At 52.7% G+C, this 19,457-nt stretch overlaps 6 protein-coding genes across 6 annotated transcripts; 4 read left to right on the forward strand and 2 right to left on the reverse strand.

The window, feature by feature from the left end:
• Nucleotides 1-117: 117 nt before the first annotated feature.
• NCS54_01019500 (PKS-ER domain-containing protein) lies at nucleotides 118-1,494 on the reverse strand (the record flags this gene model as incomplete). The annotated part of the gene is made up of 4 exons (XM_053155512.1): nucleotides 118-372; nucleotides 417-1,216; nucleotides 1,281-1,423; nucleotides 1,490-1,494. 4 exons carry the CDS (start codon nucleotides 1,492-1,494, stop codon nucleotides 118-120), a joined length of 1,203 nt encoding a protein of 400 aa, XP_053011487.1.
• Nucleotides 1,495-3,515: 2,021 nt separating this feature from the next.
• Nucleotides 3,516-9,152, forward strand: NCS54_01019600 (Hypothetical protein; the record flags this gene model as incomplete). Its single annotated transcript, XM_053155513.1, has 3 exons — nucleotides 3,516-6,770; nucleotides 6,821-7,784; nucleotides 7,831-9,152. 3 exons carry the CDS (start codon nucleotides 3,516-3,518, stop codon nucleotides 9,150-9,152), a joined length of 5,541 nt encoding a protein of 1,846 aa, XP_053011488.1.
• Nucleotides 9,153-9,473: 321 nt separating this feature from the next.
• On the forward strand, nucleotides 9,474-11,552 carry NCS54_01019700 (Hypothetical protein; the record flags this gene model as incomplete). The annotated part of the gene is made up of 1 exon (XM_053155514.1): nucleotides 9,474-11,552. The coding sequence occupies exon 1, from the start codon at nucleotides 9,492-9,494 to the stop codon at nucleotides 11,550-11,552; it is 2,061 nt and encodes a 686-aa protein (XP_053011489.1). The 5' UTR covers nucleotides 9,474-9,491.
• A 187-nt stretch (nucleotides 11,553-11,739) lies between these two features.
• NCS54_01019800 (Hypothetical protein) lies at nucleotides 11,740-13,169 on the reverse strand (the record flags this gene model as incomplete). Its single annotated transcript, XM_053155515.1, has 6 exons — nucleotides 11,740-11,950; nucleotides 12,001-12,246; nucleotides 12,300-12,419; nucleotides 12,467-12,548; nucleotides 12,598-12,981; nucleotides 13,067-13,169. The coding sequence occupies 6 exons, from the start codon at nucleotides 13,167-13,169 to the stop codon at nucleotides 11,740-11,742; spliced, it is 1,146 nt and encodes a 381-aa protein (XP_053011490.1).
• A 2,604-nt stretch (nucleotides 13,170-15,773) lies between these two features.
• On the forward strand, nucleotides 15,774-16,633 carry NCS54_01019900 (Hypothetical protein; the record flags this gene model as incomplete). Its single annotated transcript, XM_053155516.1, has 2 exons — nucleotides 15,774-15,934; nucleotides 15,982-16,633. 2 exons carry the CDS (start codon nucleotides 15,774-15,776, stop codon nucleotides 16,631-16,633), a joined length of 813 nt encoding a protein of 270 aa, XP_053011491.1.
• Nucleotides 16,634-17,532: 899 nt separating this feature from the next.
• Nucleotides 17,533-19,087, forward strand: NCS54_01020000 (Hypothetical protein; the record flags this gene model as incomplete). The annotated part of the gene is made up of 3 exons (XM_053155517.1): nucleotides 17,533-17,672; nucleotides 17,739-18,312; nucleotides 18,365-19,087. 3 exons carry the CDS (start codon nucleotides 17,533-17,535, stop codon nucleotides 19,085-19,087), a joined length of 1,437 nt encoding a protein of 478 aa, XP_053011492.1.
• Nucleotides 19,088-19,457: the final 370 nt, after the last annotated feature.

The following is a 19,457-nucleotide window of genomic DNA, read 5'->3' on the forward strand; positions in this document are numbered from 1 at the left end:
GCCTTCTCGCAACTTGGGTCTAATAATTCCGGTGGTACATGTTTTTGGATTAAATGGTTGAGCCATCCATAGCATTTAGACTTGTAGCGCGTTCAAAGAAAAGGAGCAAGGCTAGATTTAATCACATTTTATGAGCAGCTTGCCCGTCGTCTTGCGGCTCTCGATGTCCTGGTGCGCCCGCGCAACCTCCTTGAGGGGATACACATCGTGGATCGCAACCTCCAGCTTCTTGGACTTGAGCATGTCGAAGAGCTCGGTGGTGTACTTCTCCAGACTGGCTCTCGGCGAGACGTAGACATTGACGACGGGTCGCATCAATCGGACGCACTTGGGGGTGAGGCGGAGGATGTTGACGGGGTCCACGGCGCCAGACTGTCTTGTTAGTCGCGAACTCCAGAGCGAAGGATTCAACTTACGGCATTTCCGAAGGAGATAAGGCTGCCCTTGGGCGCAATCATTTCCAGATCAGCGTCAAAGGTGGCCTTGCCAACACCGTCAAAGATGACATCAACACCATGACCACCGGTGATCTCCTTGACCTTGGCCACCACATCGTCGTGCGAGTTGACAGTATACTCAGCACCGTTCTTCTTGGCCAAAGCGAGCTTCTCCTCCGAACTCGCCGTGCCAATGGTCTTTGCGCCGACTGCGCGCAGCAGCTGGACGAGCAGAGTACCAACACCACCGGAAGCGGCGTGGACGAGCACCCATTGGCCAGCCTTGACCTCACCAGCCTCACGGATGAAGGTCCAGGCAGTCAGACCCTGAAGGTACGCAGCTACAGCTTGCTCGTTTGAGATCTCATCGGGGATGATGATGGCATCCGCGGCGTTGACGACGCTGTACTCGGCATACGCACCGACAGTGCCCATAAAGACCACGCGAGCTCCAGAGGGGAAGTTGGACACGGAAGAATGCGAGTCAACAACCGTACCAGCAGCCTCGCGTCCAAGAGTTAGAGGGAAATGCGGCGCCTTGTACAAGCCGGTACGGAAATAAGTATCGATGTAGTTGAGGCCGGCAATGGAATTGCGAACGAGCAATTGACCCTCGCCGACCTTGGGTACAGGGACGTCGTTGTACTCAAGAACTTCGGTGCCGCCGTTCTTGTTGATCTGAACGGCCTTCATCGTAGGAGGAATGGGAGCCATCTTGACGGTGGAGAGGTGGGAAGCAACTCGAGCGATGCGCTGCACGGGGATGAGATGTCTTGCGACTAAGAGTGAAGAAGGCCTGAGAAGTGAGCGGCGAAGTGGCGAGGCAAGCGACTGGGCCATTACCTATGTATGAAGAATCCTCGAAGGAGTTAAGGACAAGTCGGAAGAGAATCGGCTTGAGACGGTCTTCACGATAACGGCCACGGGTATCCACGCGCTGGCGGGGTCGGATAGGTTCCATGATGGCGGGGTAAAAACCCAATCGTCTGGTGTTTCTGCTTAGCAATCAAAGACAGGCACGTCATGCAAGGCGGTTTCGGAGGCGGAAGTACGGCATTGAGCTTTTTATTGGAGTATGCGGTCTTGTTTTTGGGATTGTCGAGGTTGGATATATGGAGAGGAATGGGTTTAGTGATGAATAATTGTAGGTGCTGACAGAGATCTAGTAATCCGGTTTGAATGACAGCATCAGCCCTGAAGACCAGGCAACTGGGGTGATCCGTATATAATGGGAACAATATCTCAGGAGAGGGATGTGCCAATGGAACATGCGATCAAGCCTTCCAGGTCGCGTCAGTGAGTTCACCAGCATGGCTCCATTGTGGCTTTGCAAAATACCGCTTGTCATTCAAGGATAGATATAGAAAATATGCTGGCGATGGTCAATACGCGGATATCGCTGAAGTGACAGGGTATCTAATGGATCTCGTCCGGCAACATATGACCAAGGTGAGAAATCTACCCATCTACGGACTACGATAGAGTAAAACAAGCTCACAATGCCACCTATTTCTAGAGATAAGATAAGTATACACCGGGCATAGAAATTGCAAATGCATGTCTTTAGGAGGAAATCAGCTCACATGAAGCGATTTTTATTTAGCCTTCGTTGTGTTGGCCAATGCTACAGAACTGTTTGCCAGTCAAATTGAAACACAAGTGACCCTTGTGGTTAGACGCATAGAGGACAACGGTCAACGTGACGACGTTTGTTGAGTAAGACCGAAAGGATATTTCGTCCTTTGCCAAGATGTCCCCAGCCGTCATTTGACAATTGCAGTATCCATCGAGGCCGGGTTTCTCGTAAAATTCGCGAAACATTTGCTGATATAGGGTACCCGCCAGGAAAGGAATTGCTGGGGTGGACTAGGTGCTCAACCCCGTATCAAAAGATCGGTCAATCTCCAATGACACAGCCAATACTAGAATCCTTCGCTCTTGAAGCGAACCGAAGGATACGAGCTTCGATCTAGGCATCTATTTAACAGCTAAACGAGTGTAACCGACTACAAAAGTCCGCTGTCGATAACCGAGACGGTTCAAATTTGCAGAGGTTGCGCCAGCATACGCGTAACCTCCTCGTAAATGGCCCCAGAACGTGTGCCCGGCGGGATCCGACTAGACCCCTGGTCTATTCTTAGCCTCGCCCAAATGGTTCTCTTTAGGGTCTAGCGATCGACGGCAAGGTTTCCGGAGGCAAGAATCAAGCGGTTTCATGTTGCTCCGCGGGCGAAAGAGGTGTGTTTGATGTGATGCTCACAATTTGTTGATCAAGATTCGTGTCGTTCGCCATTCATGGTGGAGGTCAGCCATGGATGTCACAGAGTGGCAGTGCAAGTTGAGCCGCGACATGGCCGGGCATTTTGCCTTGGGGCTGAGCACGGAAAGTTCGCAAGCTGCCCTGGGGGCGGATTAAAGAGTGAGGGGTTCTGTTAGAGATTGATTAGCTTTATACCGTTTGAGAAATGAATTAATAATTATTCGACGTTGTTCAAGTCTCGAGCTGAGCATCATCCATAAAACTCCACTGAATGGAATTCGAGGAGACGCGTGCTCTAGCGCTAACTCTTGGCGCTGCCTCCACCATACGTCACTCCTTGCGGGTAGCTTTTAGGCCCCGTCTGTGACATGAGGCCCTGAGGCGTGGGGCACTCTGCGGCTGTGGCTCAGTGGGGCTCATGGCCCGCGACCCCAGGCAGCTGTAACGAGATGAAAACAAAGGCTCCAATTGCAGGCCTGTTTAAAGGGAAGGAGGCACCGGGGAAGCTCTTGCATATTGGCCTTGAGGTCCCAGCCTTACCTATGAGGGGATGCAGCTTCAGGATTTCTTCCATCTTTTTTCTCAACTTGAACCTGTATTTTTACGTCTCCTCGACATCCTCCGCCTCCGCTCCAAAGCTTGAAGCCTCTCGCCCGTTATTCGACTGAGCGTCGTCAGCTTCCCGACCTTCCGCCACATAGGATTACTCTGTTTCACGACGCCTGGAGCGCGAATTACCCTGATCAGGCCTTGGTCTGCAACGGTGGACAACTTGCAGCCCTGCATCTTCCAAATGACAGCTCCAAGTTAAAGCAAACATGCACCAAACTCCGGCCGACGCCCGCCAGAGGCGCATCATTCAACTCTCGCAGCAATGGGGTTTTACCTTTCCGCCTAGCGCACCTGCTCCCCTTGCACGGCCGCAGCAGCCGCCCTCCTTCAGAACGCAAGCCGACGATGAGGTCGCCGAAGGCCTATTGCAGAGGAGATGCGCCGAAGTCGCCCAGCTACGGCCCAAGAGTGGTCTTTCCCGAGCTTTCTCATCTGGCAATCTCAAGAAGGGCAAGCATTGGGACACGAAGGAGATCTTCAATGTGTTGAACTCTTGGGTTGATAGCTCCGGATCTGCCGGTGTTGCTGAAGCTCTCATCGCAAAGTTGGCGGCTGCGGGTATCGATCTTAGCGGCATGCAAACACACAAATCTGGACTATTGAATCGACGTCGCAGTTTCGATAATGGTGTCGATCGCACACGACTGCTTAAGTCTGCTATCGAGCGAGATCAACTCGAAATGGTCCAGGTTCTCATCCCTCATGCTGACCCCCTGTCACTCGATACCTGTCTCCCAGCGGCCATTAGGACTAGAAACCCACAAATCGTCGAAGTTCTTCTCAGATACGGCGCGAATGCTTCCCAAACTGCCGAGGGCCAGGATGAGTTCCGCCAAGCCTGTTCTGTGCCTGCTCTATCGGGCATTGTTGCACTCATTCTACGATCAGAGGGGCGACCATCACCGGTTTGCGTCTCGCAAGGATTGACAGACGCTGTAAGATCAAAGTGTTTCGACACTGTTCTGCATCTCAGCCGCTCTACAGCAGATGGAAACTACAATCAAGCTGAAGCCCTCAAAATTGCGATCAACAACGAGCGAAGAGACATCGCGATGGCCATTGCCACCGGAAACAAGCCTCCTCAAAGCCCAGGCCTGGAAGAGGCATTCGGGATACTCATTGAACACCCAAAGCTAAACCCAAAGATGAAGCTCGACTTTGCCGAACTTTTACTCTGCTGTGGTGCCCAAGGCGAAATTCTTGCTCGATCGCTCGAGCTGGCTTGTGAGTCTCAGTTCTTTGAGATGGCTGATCTTTTGGCCCGTTATGGAGCTTCTGTTGAGCATAATGATGCCTCTGCTCTGAAGGCTGCCGTATTGAAGGGCCAAGTGAGTCTCGTCAGTTCTTTGCTCAATGGGTCTACTGCCATTGACCCTGCCCTGGCATCGGACTGTGTCTCTTTGATCCCACAGCAAGCGCCAGCTGGAGCGAGACAAGCGTTGCTTCGTATTCTGCTCAAGAAGGGTGCCAACGGTGCTGCCTTGAACGAAAGTCTTGTCCTAGCAGCCAAGTCTGGAGATACGGAATCAGTCGAGCTTCTTCTGAACCCTCACTTTCATGACCAAACGAATGGACACCCAAATGGCCACGGGAAGCCACGCATCAACAATCGCCATGCTGTCGCGTCCCCAGATTTCCAGAATGGGGAGGCCTTACGCACCGCTGTCATGAGAGGAGACGCAGACATGACCTCGAGGATCCTTGCCGCAAGGCCTTCGAATGAAACCCTCTCGGCAATTTTCCCCATGATCAAGAGCCTCCCGAATGGAGACCGATATCACATGGTCGAACTTTTCCTCAAAGGGGCATTGACTGGCCCATGTTTGCACACTGCCCTGCAAGACGCGATCAGTGAAGACCCTTACCAGAGAGATGACGCACTCATTAAACTACTTTTGAAGTACAATGCGGATATCAACTATAACGAAGGAGCTGGGCTGCACGCCATCATTGCACAGAAGGATCTCGGACTTCTCTCTTCGTTGATGCAAGCCGCTTCTCCCCAGACAGCAGCGGCACGCATACAAGATGTGATGAAGGTTACAGACCACCGAGCTCGCTATGATATGATGGCAATGCTGTTCAACGCCAGAGCAAGTGTTGGAGTGCAGCATGTGGCTGATGCTTTGCTCGCAACACTGTCGGAGAAGCCAGTCGATATGTCCCTTCTCCATCTCATTCTGCAACAAGGAAGGGCCGACATCAACGCCCTTGGCGGCCAGATACTCCAAAAGGCCGTTCAGAATCCGGATCCAAAGGTCCTTGATACAGTCCTTAGCATTGGAAAGCAGAATGTGGATACAATACCTCGTTGTCTCGACGGATTGGCACCGCTTCCGTCCACAGACAACAAGGCTTGGAAGCTCGGTGTGATATTATCAAAGTCGGCCAGAAAACTCGACCTGAACTCGATGCTAGTTCGGGAAGTCCAATCTCTCGTTCAAGATAGCTCGGATAAATCGTCCATGTCTACCTTGTCCACGTTGAAGAAGCTGCTGGAGTGTGGCGCTGATCCCAATGCGTACCAAGCACGGCCCCTGTGTACTGCAGTTGCTGCGGCTCGAGAGCCACTGGTTGACATCATGTTTAACTGCGAGAAAGCTCCAACCCCGGCTTCACTTGCGGTTGCTTTGCCTCATGCGCTGTCTATTTCGGACCCCATGAACCGCTTGGCTTTCACCAAGACATTGGTCGAAGCTGGCGCCCTACCACGTGAGGTCAACAGGGCACTTGGTCATGCTATCGGCCATTTCACTTCTGATTTTGCGCTGGTTAGTACCCTGGCCAGCTCTGCTGATGCCTCAGATGGCGAGGCCTTGGCCTTGGCTGTTTCGAAGGAATCACCTGAAATCCTTGACCTGCTTCTCTCGCGGACCAAGCATACAATTGAGATCAGGAACTCTTGCCTGGACACAGCAATGAAGATTACGGACTGGACATCGAGGCTTGCCATTTGCAGTCGGCTGGCGAAAGCTGGGGTATCCCCGCAAGCAGCCTCCAACGCATTGCTCATCGCGGCTCGTGATGGAGACCTTGAGCTTGGAGATGTCCTGATTGCCCATGGCGCAAGCATCTCGACAAATGACGGTCAGGCCATTATCGAGGCATGCCGAGGTGGCTCTGTTGAGGTTCTGGATGTCCTTCTGAGGTCAAATGTTGACGTTCAGAAACTCACTCTTGAGCGAGGCTTCCAGGCTGCCACTGAAGTTGGAGATCTAAACAAGAGAGCTATGGTTTTTGAACGTCTCCTCAAGAGAGGCGTCTCGGGTGAAGTTGTGGACATTCAACTCGTGTCGGCTGCCAAGTCCGGCGAAGCAGGGAAAGAGATTCTGCGAGTTGTGTTGGCAGCTGGCGCAGACCCTAATTACAGCAACGGTGAAGCGGTCGTAGCGGCAACGAGGAGTGCTTTCGTCGGAAATCTTGAGTTGTTATTGGGGCTATGGCATCAGGGGAGCAACCAGGTAAGTGGCTTAGCCTTCATGCATGTGGAGTTGCTGACGCGTCTGAATAGAAGAAGGCATCACCCCCAACATTGATAAGAGCGTTGAAGGCATGCTGGAAGCTAAGTAGCGACATTCGATACCAGATTGTTGAGGATCTGTTCAAAGCCGGCATGTTAGCTACTGACGAGGTCCACATCGCCTTGAGCAAGGCTGTTGGTGAGGATGAACCAGACGAAAGACTGATTCAACTCTTGCTTGACTCTGGAGCATCTCCCCTGACCAATGGCTGCTATGCTATGGTCCAGGCTGTTCAGGGTGTCAAAGCATCTCCGTTGAAGCTGCTGTTGGCGCGAGACATCTCTGAGCAAGACATCAACCGGATCTTTTCGGGCGGGTTTACGGCCGAGAAATTCGCAACGTGGTTTAGCCCGGAAGGTTTCGAAGTCGCAAAGATGCTCCTGGAAAAGGGAGCAAACGGGGACGCTCTGAGTGGTGCCATGGTTCTGGTGATGAAGAACAGCACAGACGAAACTGAGTCGCTGGCTGACCAATTCGTTGAGCTCTTCATTGAACATGGCGTGGATGTTGACTACGAGAATGGGGAACCTCTGGTTTGGGCGGCGTCGAAGGCCAATGCGTTCTGGACAGAGAAGCTACTCACTTGCAAGCCATCAGCCCAAACGCTTTCCCTTGCCTTTGAACGTTTGTTCGACACGGCGAGGTCCCCCGACGAGGTGTTGAGGCTCTTTGAACTGTTTTCTGGATACCGAGATGGTGAGGTTGGGCTGGATATCATGGTACGGAGTCCTGGATCCGAGCCAATTCTGGTCAAAGCAATCTCGCAGTATCCAAGATCATCCGAGGTACTACAGACATTGCTGGACGCCGGATTCTACCACGACCAGACCACAACATATCGCATCCACGATAAGGTCGACGAGCCTGAAGAAGTGACGGTCTTGGTATGGGCCATTGCTCAACCGCAGAAGAAGGTCAGCTCGAACCTGATCAAGATGCTGATTGAGCGCGGCGGTGAGTCCCTGACATCCCTGACACGAACAAGTACTAACTCTGATAGCCAATGTCAACTTTGAAACAACGATTAGCAGGACGACACCGCTGATGCTGGCCATTCAAACTCGTCGGCCAGACATTGTCAAAGAACTACTCATTGAAGGCGCCAACGTCGATGTTACCGATGCCATGGGTCGAACACCACTCTCGATGGCGACTGAAATCGGTGGTGAACTATCTACTCGGATGATGGGCAACCTCCTCGCCATTGACCAGTCGGAAGATGATGGATCGTTGCACAACGCTGCCAGGGAGCTGAATCTGGCGGCTGTAACGGTTCTTGTGGAGCACGGTCACCATCCTGATTTCCCCAGCCCATTGCACGACGGTCGCAGTGCCCTAGGAGAGGTCTGCCTCAATGGATCCAACTCGGGAGCGCTCACGGCGGACCGGGAAAAGCTCATGAATAGGGTCATGACGTTCCTGGTCAAGGCAGGGTCTGACCTGAGCATCAAGTCACATGGAAAATCATTGCTTCTTCTCTGCTTTGAAGCCTCGGACGCCCTCGCGACCACCCGTGTGTTTTTGAAAGCAGCCATGTGGAAGGATATCAACAAGCCCTTTAACCACTACACTGATGGCGAGTATACTTACTCGCCAACAATGTATATCAAGAAGGTTATGCCCGAGTCGGACACGCGGGACCAACTTCTCGAGCTACTGCAAAAGAACCGGGCGGTGGATGTGTACTATGCGAACTCGGGAGACCAGCCAGATGATGCCATTGGTCTGCCAGCTGATATGGAGGTCGAAGAGCGAGAACGAAGAGCTCGACTTAGGCGCATTATGCTCGAGTCGGAAGACCACGCTATTGCTCTCGCGCGGAGAAAGGAGGTGGCCAATGTGGAAAGAGAAATCTGGGAGAACAAGGCAGAGATTGAGGATGCCCGCCGACGCAAGCTTCATAATGAAGACCTCATGGCGACTCGACACAAGGCTGACTTGGAGGAATCGCTCTTTAATTCTGCCCTGAAGAGACGCCTTTCAGAGCAACATAAGCTGACCCAGTCAAGCCTCGACCGCACAAAGGCGGTGGCCGCGGCGGAACTGAAGGCCGAGGAGACACGACAGCAGAAGATGCTGGAATGGGAAACCAAGATGAATACGGAGCGCGCAAGTAACGCTCAGGCGCTCAGCAGCCTGCGGGTTAGTGAACGGGAGGAGCTGGATCGCATCGAGAGAGGATCCGATGAACGGATTAACAAGAGATTGGAGGCTCAAAAGAAGTTGGTAGAGACACAGGAGAGGCTGGCGAAGCGGATAGCTTCGGTTCCAGGAGGTGCGGACGCAAGGAGACAGATTGGATTCGTGGAGGAGGTTAACTAAGGCCCTCCATTGATGGCAGACTGAACTTGGCTGAATGCAAGGCGTCGGGTGTTGGAAAATTGGACATCTAGATACCTCTTTCGTTTGTAGCAATGAGTTCTTGAGCATATACTGGAAACCTGGATCATTATAGCTGGAGAATAACTCCATCGCCTCTGTTACAGGGATTGGATGTCTTTTCGTGATGGCTCCAGGTGCCTTGACGTTCGTCTGTGGACCCGACTTACAGGGGCTCACCGCCTTGGGCAGAAAAGTTGACCGCCAAAAAATTATGCGTTTTCTGCCCCTCCATCAAGCATCGCAAAATCGCAGCTCAATTCTTTCACGTCGCACGCCAACATGAAGAACTCAAAGAAGAAGGGCGGCTCGTCCGCCAGCCGGATCGCCGATGCGCGATTCGCCGATTTTGAAACCGATCCCCGATTTCGGCTGCCATCGAAGAAGCAGACCAAGACGACAATCGACAAGCGATTCGCGCACATGCTCACGGACAACGAGTTTACTGCCACCGCCAAAGTTGATCGATACGGCCGAAAAGTAAAGTCGGATTCCAAGAAGAAGGCTCTTCAGAGGCTATACCGTCAGGAAGATGAGGATGAGGACGAGGAGGAGAAGGAGGAGGACATTGAGGTTGACGACGACGAGGTGGTTCAGAGGGAGCTGCGAAAGGCGCATGAGAAATACGACCCTGCGCGTGGCGGCGGCTTCTCTTCTTCTGAGTCGGATTCTGACTCTAACGATGAGTCTGATTCTGATGAAGAGGAGGGTGGCGCGCAAGTTGACGCTGAGGGTGACATGCAGCGCTTCCAGGATGAGCAGAACGAGGTTGAGGCTGGAGAGGTGACGAAACGAATCGCCATTGTCAACCTTGACTGGGATCACGTCAAGTCTACCGACTTGATGGCTCTTTTCAACAGTTTCCTCCCAGAGAGTGGTGGTAGCATTGAGAAGATTTCAGTCTACCCCAGCGAGTTTGGCAAGGAGCGCATGCAACAGGAGGAAGTTGAGGGACCCCCGAAGGCGTTGTTCAAGGACTCGAAGGGGGACAACTCGGATGAGGATTCTGATGAGGACAGTGACGAGGAGAGTGAGGATGGAGATGAGAAGATCAAGAAGGCCCTGCTTCAGGAGGGCGACGACCAGGACTTTGACAGCGATGCGCTCCGATCCTACCAGCTCGATCGTCTACGGTACTACTACGCCGTCATGATTTGTTCGAGCCCATCGGTCGCGCAGAAGCTGTATGAGGCTGTCGATGGACGAGAGTACCAGTCTTCCTCCAATTTCCTCGACCTGCGGTTCGTCCCCGACGACGTCACCTTCGATGACGAGCCCCGAGATGAATGCGACAAGATGCCCGACTCTTATACCCCCATTGAGTTTGTCACCAATGCCCTGCAGAGCTCCAAGGTGAAGCTCACTTGGGACATGCACCCAGAGGAGGTCTCGCGCAAGGAGTCCATCAACCGCGCTTTCACTGGTAAGCGCGGCGAGATTGAGGAGAATGACCTCAAGGCCTATCTGGCTAGCGATAGCGAAGATGAGGATGACGTGGAGGAGGAGGTTGCCGAGGAAGAGGAAGCGGCAGAGGATGAACCCAAGCTCTCCAAGAAGGAGTTGGCGCGTCGAAAGATGCGAGCAGCCCTGGGCTTGTCTGAGGAACCTACCAAGGCTTCCAAGAATGGACCTGTGGGTGACATGGAAATCACCTTCACGCCTGCCCTCACAGAATCCGCCCCCAAGAAGGAGGCTGCGGAGGAGACAACAATCGAAAAGTACAAGCGAAAGGAAAAGGAGCGAAAGGAGAAGAAGCGCGAAAAGGCCCGGGCCAAGCGAGAAGGTCGTGACCCTGACGCATCGGACGAGGAGGTTGTAGATGCGCTAGCCGCTGAGACAGAGGACCTTGGTTTCGACGATCCTTTCTTCACCACTGCTGATGACCCTGCACCTGTATCAAAGACTTCCATCCGCAAGGAAGAGCGTCTCAAGAAGCGTCAAGCCCGTGAGGCCGCTGAAGCCGAGTCCAAGGCCCAAAAGTCACAGCTAGAAAAGGTCATGGCCGAGGACGCAGACGATAATCAGGTTGCGCACCTGGACCACTTCGACATGAACGAGATCATCAAGGCCGAGAAGAACAAGAAGAAGAAGGGCAAGGCCAAGAAGCGCGCCGAGGCTAAACAGTCGCGCGGTGGTCTGCAGGAGGACTTCAAGATGGACGTTACAGATGACCGTTTCAAGGCTGTGTTTGAGAGCCACGAGTACGCCATTGATCCTTCGAACCCCAAGTTCAAGGCTACAGAGGGTATGCAACAGTTGCTTGAGGAGAGTAGGAAGAAGAGGAGGGGTGCGGATGACGGTGAGGAACCGAGGAGCAAGAAGGTCAAGAAGGGGCGGAGGTGAAAGGGGCGGTAATATAAAGGATTGACTAGACGGTGTATCAAAAAAAGTTTAGGAGTTTGGTGATTAACAAGTTTGGTATCTGATAGCCATGATTCATAAAGCACATAGTGCGTAGTGTTGTTGTCTACAACGCTGCCGTCTTTTTACTCAAAGCACGCTCTTTGACGAATTCCACCCATCTGTAAATCTACTCAGCGTCGAGAGGCTTCTGACCGCTCCAGAAATGCATTTTCCCGTAGGCATGTACTCTAGGGTCTCTCATCGACTTGCGGCACTCGGCAAAGAAGATCTCCATCTCGTTCTTTTCCCAGCCCATCTTGGGGAAGTGGAGGGCTCCTACTGCAGGGAAGAATTCTTCGCAGGCAGTACGATAGTACATCCCTACCAGGCGCATGACCCTATCCGGTGTTAGTATTTTTGTTGTTGACAGAATAGGGGGCTTGCTTACTTGTCTTTGGGCCATGTGCCGTAGGGAAGCTTGATGTAGTTGTGTTGGATGTTGACGAAACCTGCCTCGGCGAGGTACTGGCCTCCAAATACAGCAGCATGCGCATTGGTTTCGAACTGAGCAAAGGCCTGGACGAGGTACTCTGTGAACCGTTTAAGGGGCCAGTCCTCGGGGATGGTGTCGTCGTCGGTGTGTACTTGGCCGTCGACGTCTTGGAGTTCCACCCAAGCTCCGGGCTTCATGTTTCTGATGAGAGTTAGAAGAAGGACCGGTAAGACGAGGTGAGATGGGATACACACGCGTATGCTTGCTTGAGGAGAAGCACTGGGGATTTCAGAATAGGGATCATGTTGCGGAGGTGGACAAAGTCAAAGTCGTCACCGTTGAGCCACTCATCTTCAACGTCGTCGATCAAGAATCTGGATAGAGTTAGCGACATAATTGCACTCATTCTACCGTGACTTACTTGACGTTTGGAGGTACCCAGCAAGGCTGAATTGGGCTGAGATCGAGACCTAGCACCTCTGCACTTGGATACTTGTCTCCCACTATGAGGGTGTTAGCAAGCTCCTCTATCAAAACAGCCAGTCCACATACTCTCAATAGCCCATATTCCAGTCCCCGTCCCTAAATCAGCAATCTTTTGCGGATTCTTCCCAATAGGAGCGTAGCACAATCTCCCATCCGTAGCCTCCAACATCATGGCATGCAGCATATCCTCCCTATTCTGCTCCGCCTCGTCATTTGGCAGCGGGTACCTCCCATGGCGATAGCGGTGATACCGACGACCGTTTTGAAAGCTGTGCTCGTAGATGCTCGAGCCGATCGAGGTAGAGTCAGAGTCACCGGCTATCGAGTCGGCGTCAAAGTCGCTGGCTGAGAATTCGCCGTCTTCGTCGCTGCCGCCGGCCTCGATTAGGGCGTTTCCGTGGAGGAGGCCTTGGTTTTGGGGGAGGGGTTCTTGTTGTTGTTGTGCTTGTTCTATGAGGATTAGTTTCTATTATAAGAGTGTGTACCCCTCGTGGCAGCCAACCCCCCTCTAGGTCTCTGCTTTGTGCTACCATACCTGGATCATTGACATCATCCGGGCTATCTTGTATTCGCGGACTCCCCTTTGGGCTCCCCTTTGGACTCGCCCTGGGGCTTGTTCGTTTGTCTGAAGTGCCCATTATAAGACGTATGTTGCGTCGTCAATTGTAACTCTCACCGACGCGCCGCAGGTTCAATGACGAGCGGGACGTTCCAGATAAAGAGAGAGAGGAGAATCACGAGACAAACATGCAATGTCTGCGAGAGGAGGAGGTCCCCTATGAGGAGAAGTGAAACCTCAGTTGACCAGTGGGGCGCAGACGCAAGAACCAGCCAGGTATACAGAGTATCCCCTCTTAGATTATCCTGGTGCAGAAATGTGACAGGTTACTGAGGCAAGGGAGAAGAGGAAACAAGAAATGTGCGTGTGAGAATTGAGACAAAGAAGCAAAAAAAAGGCACAGAAGATGCCACTAATATGTAAACCACCTAACGGAAAAGATTTGCCATTTGCCAGCCATGATTGACAGCAAACCTGCCAAGTCGATGGCGTTCCAAGAAAGCTTGTGACGGAAAAACCTTGAGAGGAACGAACCCAAGAGTCTGGGCCTGGGGCTTTAATGCCAGTCGGGACGGCATGGCGCATCATGACAGCGAGTGAGGGGGACGGGATGTCGCGTGCCTAACCCAGGTGTGATGAACGAGGCTTTCTGTTCGATAGTTTGGGTCTTCGTTCCCCGGGGCCTCGGACTCGGTAGGGCGTTGAGGGGGATCTACTGGGGCATACAAGCCTGGAGGGCGTGTTCATCTCAAGTCTCTGAGATTGTTGACTCCTTGGGATTGACGTTTCTTTGCGCTCGAGCCTCTTGGTTGTAGAGGTTTGGTCTTGGTGATGGCTGCGATTGGTTGTTGGGTGCGGTTGCGTGATGGGGGGGTTGCTGAGACATTCATCTGCTGCTGGACGGAAAAGCTTTGTTGGTGATGTAGGAGAAGCAGCCAAGAAGACGTGGTTGGAACCACGAAGCAATTGTAATTAATTAGCTGCATAAAGGTACAAGACTGCTGTAGTGGCCTCGTCCTGTTGAGCACTCTGATCACCAATAGAGAGAGCATGCAATTGAGACGAGGTCTTTCTCTGTTGGTCAGCCCTTTTCATCCTGCAAACACCATCCACAGTTTATCCTCCAAGACACCTATATCAGCAGGTGTAAGTCGTCATGGCATATATCCCCGAGAGGACATCTCCACCACGCCAGAAACCTTGACCCCACCGGCCTTGCGGATAAAGATAGCCTCAAATGTTGCTTGAATTAAGATGATGAGCGGATCTACAGTGCCAAGATCTACGACCCTCTCTACCACCCCATCACGACCAAGACCTCGGGACGCCATTTAATGTCGCGTAGATGGAGAATAAAGACTACAGCCACAAAACTTCCCACCTATGAAGATCTCAACAAGTCCCCGATCATCTCGGGCCGGGCACCTATTAGATGGCTGAGCCGCAGACTGCGAGCTCCCCGTGGAATGGATTCAAGGCGTTAGTATGGGGTCGTCGATGGAAGCCAATAGGCATCGCATACGCCCTCGGTAGTGGATGGATGTTTGCCTCGGTTATGGAAGTGAAGCTTAAATTGAACTTCCGCGGAGTCAAGCAGGGAGGGAGCTTCACATTGTGGAACATGATACTGGTGGATTGGATCTGGAAAGAGGCTGTTCAGCGTGATGCTCGTCCACCTTGGTAAACAAGCCAGACTGCAGATATAGCCGTGATAGCCTCACCAGCACCCATGTCCGATATCGCCATGGGGGCGGGGAGATCAAGGATCCGGCTACGACGTGCCGGTCGATATGGTCTGTCCCAGAATAAGCAAGAGCCTCAAAGAGCCCTCGAGATGGTGGCTACAACAATGCAACTCGAAGCATGGGGAAATGACCATTGTGATTGCCAAGATGCAAACATTGTGATGGAGATGCACGCAGCCGTAAGAAGCTGGCACACCATCACGTCCTAGTGCCAAGAGATAGAAGCTCGACAATCCCAAGACGGCAATTGAATCTGCAAAGCTGTAAAAGCTAAGCAAAGAAGCAGCTAGACCGTGAAAGCTTGAGTTGTCATGTGGACTGTTTAAATAGACTGGGACCCCCACAAGAGGAGCCTTTTTCTTATCTCTCGCTGCGAGGTAGCGTCGCAGTGTGTGTGTGTGCACGACATGGGGATCACCCACGGGAAGGAGACGACTGGTTCTGGATTTTTCGGGTAAGCGAAAAAAGCAGACCAGGCCAAGGCTGCGTGTGTGGGATGATGCGCAGATGGGGATGCGAGTGGTGAGAGGTTGGACCTCCACCAGTTCGCTGCGAGACAGAAGGAGGTGACTGGGACATGACTCGCCACCGAAATACAGTACTGTAATCTTTAACAATTCATGACAGAAGTCAAAGTGATGAACAGAGTCTCTTGTGTTACAGTAGAACTGCCGCTCACCGACTCGTCACCCATAGCTGCCGTCCCCTAGCGCCATCGAGATCCTGATCAGAAGAAGAAGCTTGGACGATTATGGAGGTGGCCCGGGGTCCATGACACCCTCACAAATCGGCGCCACCATGCCCGTCTCAGCATGACCATCCCATGACGATTCCTGGTCTGTGGGGAAACGCGTGAGCCCTATTTTTTTCTCATTGCTTTTGTGTGTGTGAAAGCTCGACGTTACAGTCCTTAGCCTATAACTAGCTGATGGATCATCATGGCCGCCGCCTTGATAACGCTGCTCGCCGCTGTCGTGCCCTTTCTCTTCACCGTCCCCATCTCTCTTCTCCTCATCACATACCTCATCCAGTCTCGAGATAAATTCGAGCTCGCCGAGAGTCCAGACACGCCGGCCTCGTCCCCTCCTCTGTCCCCCGTGTCAGACGCTCACAGTTTCTTCTTCGACGATAGTCCCTTCTTGATAGACTAAAGGTCATGCCCGCCGACTCGACGACCCCTCTGCTCCCCATCTCCACTCCCACCGCCATCGCCACTCCTCTCTTTGCGAGGCAATCGCCCGATCCTCCTCCCTCGGTCGCAAACAATGTCCAGCGCCTCGCCATCGCCACCTTTTCGCTCGTCCGTCTCTTGCGCGGTCTCTCCCTCATAGCCTACCCGCGCTTCGGTCTCTGGGCCCTCGACATCCCCCCGGATGGAAGCGCATACATGCTTGCTAGTTTGATTGGCGTGCGCGATGTGCTCCTCGCCGGTTTCCTCTATACTGCCGATAGGCCTTCGGATCCGACTGCTCGTCGCGAGGTGACGCGCGCCCTTGTGGTGAACCTCCTGAGCGACGCGCTGGACGCGTTTGTCCTCATTTTCTACGCCGCGTGGTCTGCCGACTGGGGAAACCCCGTCGCCGTCATCGTTATATCCGCCGTCATGGCTATCCTCGAACACTTGACGCTCTGGAGTCTGAGCGAAGACGAGTGGAACGCGCTTGACCACCGAAGCCTCGAGGACGACAAGAAAGCGAGAATGAATGCCTGGCTGAGGGAGCTGGAGCGCTGCGGACCCGAGCAGTCGGTCGTTCCACCGTCGTCGCGGGCTTCTGTGCGATACGGAGCTGTGGTCTAGTGGTGAACAGGAGGTACAAAAGCTGGCGAGGGTTGGTTTGATATTGTTGCAAGGCGTTACAAGGAGTTTTGAACGTATTCCTCGATGGGATACGGCTGGAGTTTGGAGTATACATACACGAAGCGATTTAGCGGGATATGCATTTGGATACTTCCCTGCGATTAATATAATGTTCAAATTAGTTCTTGTACCTTTGGAGTGTCGTAGTAATGGGGATAGTGGACTGTCACCTCGTCCTACCCATCCCATGTCTGTTCCGCTTGGACGTTCTGACAACGGCGAGCCTACCGTCATCAGAGTACTTCGCAAAGCTTATCGTGGACGACGAATCAACCGCAATTGATGCGACATCTTTGACAACTCAAATATCTGTAACAGATGGTTTGGAGGACCGTGTACTTGAGGCCATTGGCTGGTCATGGATCCCGGTAGGTCGCCCAATGAGCTACATCGCGTCGATTTCTTGTTGAATAGGTTACAAATGTGTCAGTCTGTCGGATAGACATGGTTGTCAAATAGTAATAAAGCTCCGACAAAGTACCATATTCGGCCCTTCAAGCCAAGCCACAAGTCAAAGACAAGTCGACTTGCCCTCACCGCAGCTCCATATATCGTCCCATATATAAAAAGCGTGCTTTTCCGCGGGTTTAGCGATGGCGTGATAAAGCACAATCGAAGCACAATCGAAGGCATCGCAACCATATCCCCACCCACACGCCGAGTTAACTGGCTGCCGCTGAGCCGGCGGGTGGAGAAAAGGGCGGTGGTTAATGCCCCGAAGAGTCTTGGAAGTTGGACTCTGCCTCTGTCAACTCTTTGTTTGTGCTGGTTGAGAAGAGCTTTGAGCTGACTAGTTTGTCTTTTGTGTGCTCCTTCATTGTCGGCTTTCAATTGACACTATGTCGATCCCTCCGGTTAAGCGCGTGGCAGTCATAGGCGCTGGTCCCGCGGGCGCCATCGCTGTTGATGCCTTGGCTCAAGAAAAAACATTCGATCTCATCCGAGTATTTGAACGTCGCGAAGGTCCCGGAGGCTGCTGGTAAAGATCCCACTTCCATTGACAATTGCCTTCATCAGACTATGATGCAATTACTAACAGTCCCAGGATCGGTGACAAGTCTCAACCCCCAACAATCTCCAACCTGTCGCAATTGGCAGACCGCACTGCAGATGCGCCTCTAGCAATTCCCGAGAAGCTTCCGGCCTATGCGCCCAAGTCTAGTCAGCCGCGATATGAAGAGTCCTCCATTTATCCGTATCTCGAAACCAACGTCGCAAGTGTGACGATGGAGTTTACTCAGGAGTCCATCCCCGAGATCCGTAGTGAGTGGTCAATTGGGATCCATGGTCCTGACACACCCTTTCGGACTTGGAAGGTTATCCGAGATTACATCGCTGGGCTTTTGCAGCGTAACAATTATGAGGATCTTGTTTCTTACAGCACTACTGTGGAACATGTCGAAAAGGTCGGCGACGAGTGGAAGGTTGTTCTGCGAAAGGAGGGTAACGAGAAGGATTACTGGTGGACTGAATGGTTCGACGCTGTGGTTGTCGCCAGCGGACATTACTGGGTACCGTATATCCCCCCGATAGATGGGTTGGATCAGTTTGAGAAGTCTCGTCCCGGGAGTGTTTTGCATAGCAAACACTTTCGAGGACGAGATTACTTCAAGGGCAAAGTGAGTCCCTACAGTTTCCCACGAAGTGGAAATAGCTGACAGTTTGGTTAAGCGAGTTGTGACAGTCGGGGCATCTGTCTCGGCGGCGGACATCGCTGTTGATCTTGTTGGTACAGCCAAGTCGCCGGTTCACAGCATCACCATTGGACACACGGTGAATGTCTACTTTGGCGACGGAGCCTTTTCACACCCCAAGATCAAGAAGCATCCCTCTATCTCAAAAGTCACTGGTCGAACGGTGCATCTCATTGACGGCACCTCGATCCTAGACGTCGACCACATCATCTTTGGGACAGGTTATAGCTGGACTCTCCCTTTCCTCCCTTCTGTGCCGGTACGCAACAACAGAGTCCCTGGAATCTACCAGCATGTCGTGTGGAACCAGGACCCTACTCTTCTCTTTGTCGGCGCTGTAGGTGCTGGTCTCACCTTCAAGATCTTTGAATGGCAAGCCGTCTACGCAGCCCGTCTCCTCGCAGGTCGAGCAACCCTCCCCTCCGTGGAAGAAATGCAAGAATGGGAAACCGAACGAATAAAGACACACGGCGACGGACCCAAGTTCTCGGTCGTGTACCCCGACTTTGAGGATTACTTTGACAAGGTGCGCGAGCTGGCCGGCGAGGGTGAGCCAGGGGTTGGACGCAAGCTGCCGCCGTTCAAGAGGGAGTGGTTCCGTGCTTTCAACGAGGGGTCGGATTCGCGCAAGGCCATGTGGGAGAGGTCGAATGCGAAGGCTGAGGCTGAGGAGACGGAGGAGAATAGAGCTAGACTGTAGATGGAGCATCAGTGGGTGATTCTTTGGGATGAGGAGCATTAGACATAGAGATAGACAAGATACTTTGCTGTAGTATATGCTGCTGCGTAAGATGCACTGTTGGTCAAGCGTTGGGCCTTCCGAGCATTCATTTAGGCGTTGCTACCCAGGCGGTGGGTAGTGCTGTGGCCTGGTATGCCGAGCCATAAAGAAGATCGCATGGTTTCGAACTGGCCAAGAGAGGCATGTCCCCTTTTCCGTTACTGATAATAAGGAACCTGGTCCAGGTAGTATCCTGGTTAGTAGACCCTTCTCACATGCTCCTGAGGGTGCAGTGTGAGGCTCAAAATGTCGACAAGAGGGGTTACAGCTAGAAGAAGCTCATATTCGA

The sequence above is a fragment of the Fusarium falciforme genome, chromosome 8, assembly GCF_026873545.1.
Source record: "Fusarium falciforme chromosome 8, complete sequence".
Taxonomy (NCBI): domain Eukaryota; kingdom Fungi; phylum Ascomycota; class Sordariomycetes; order Hypocreales; family Nectriaceae; genus Fusarium; species Fusarium falciforme.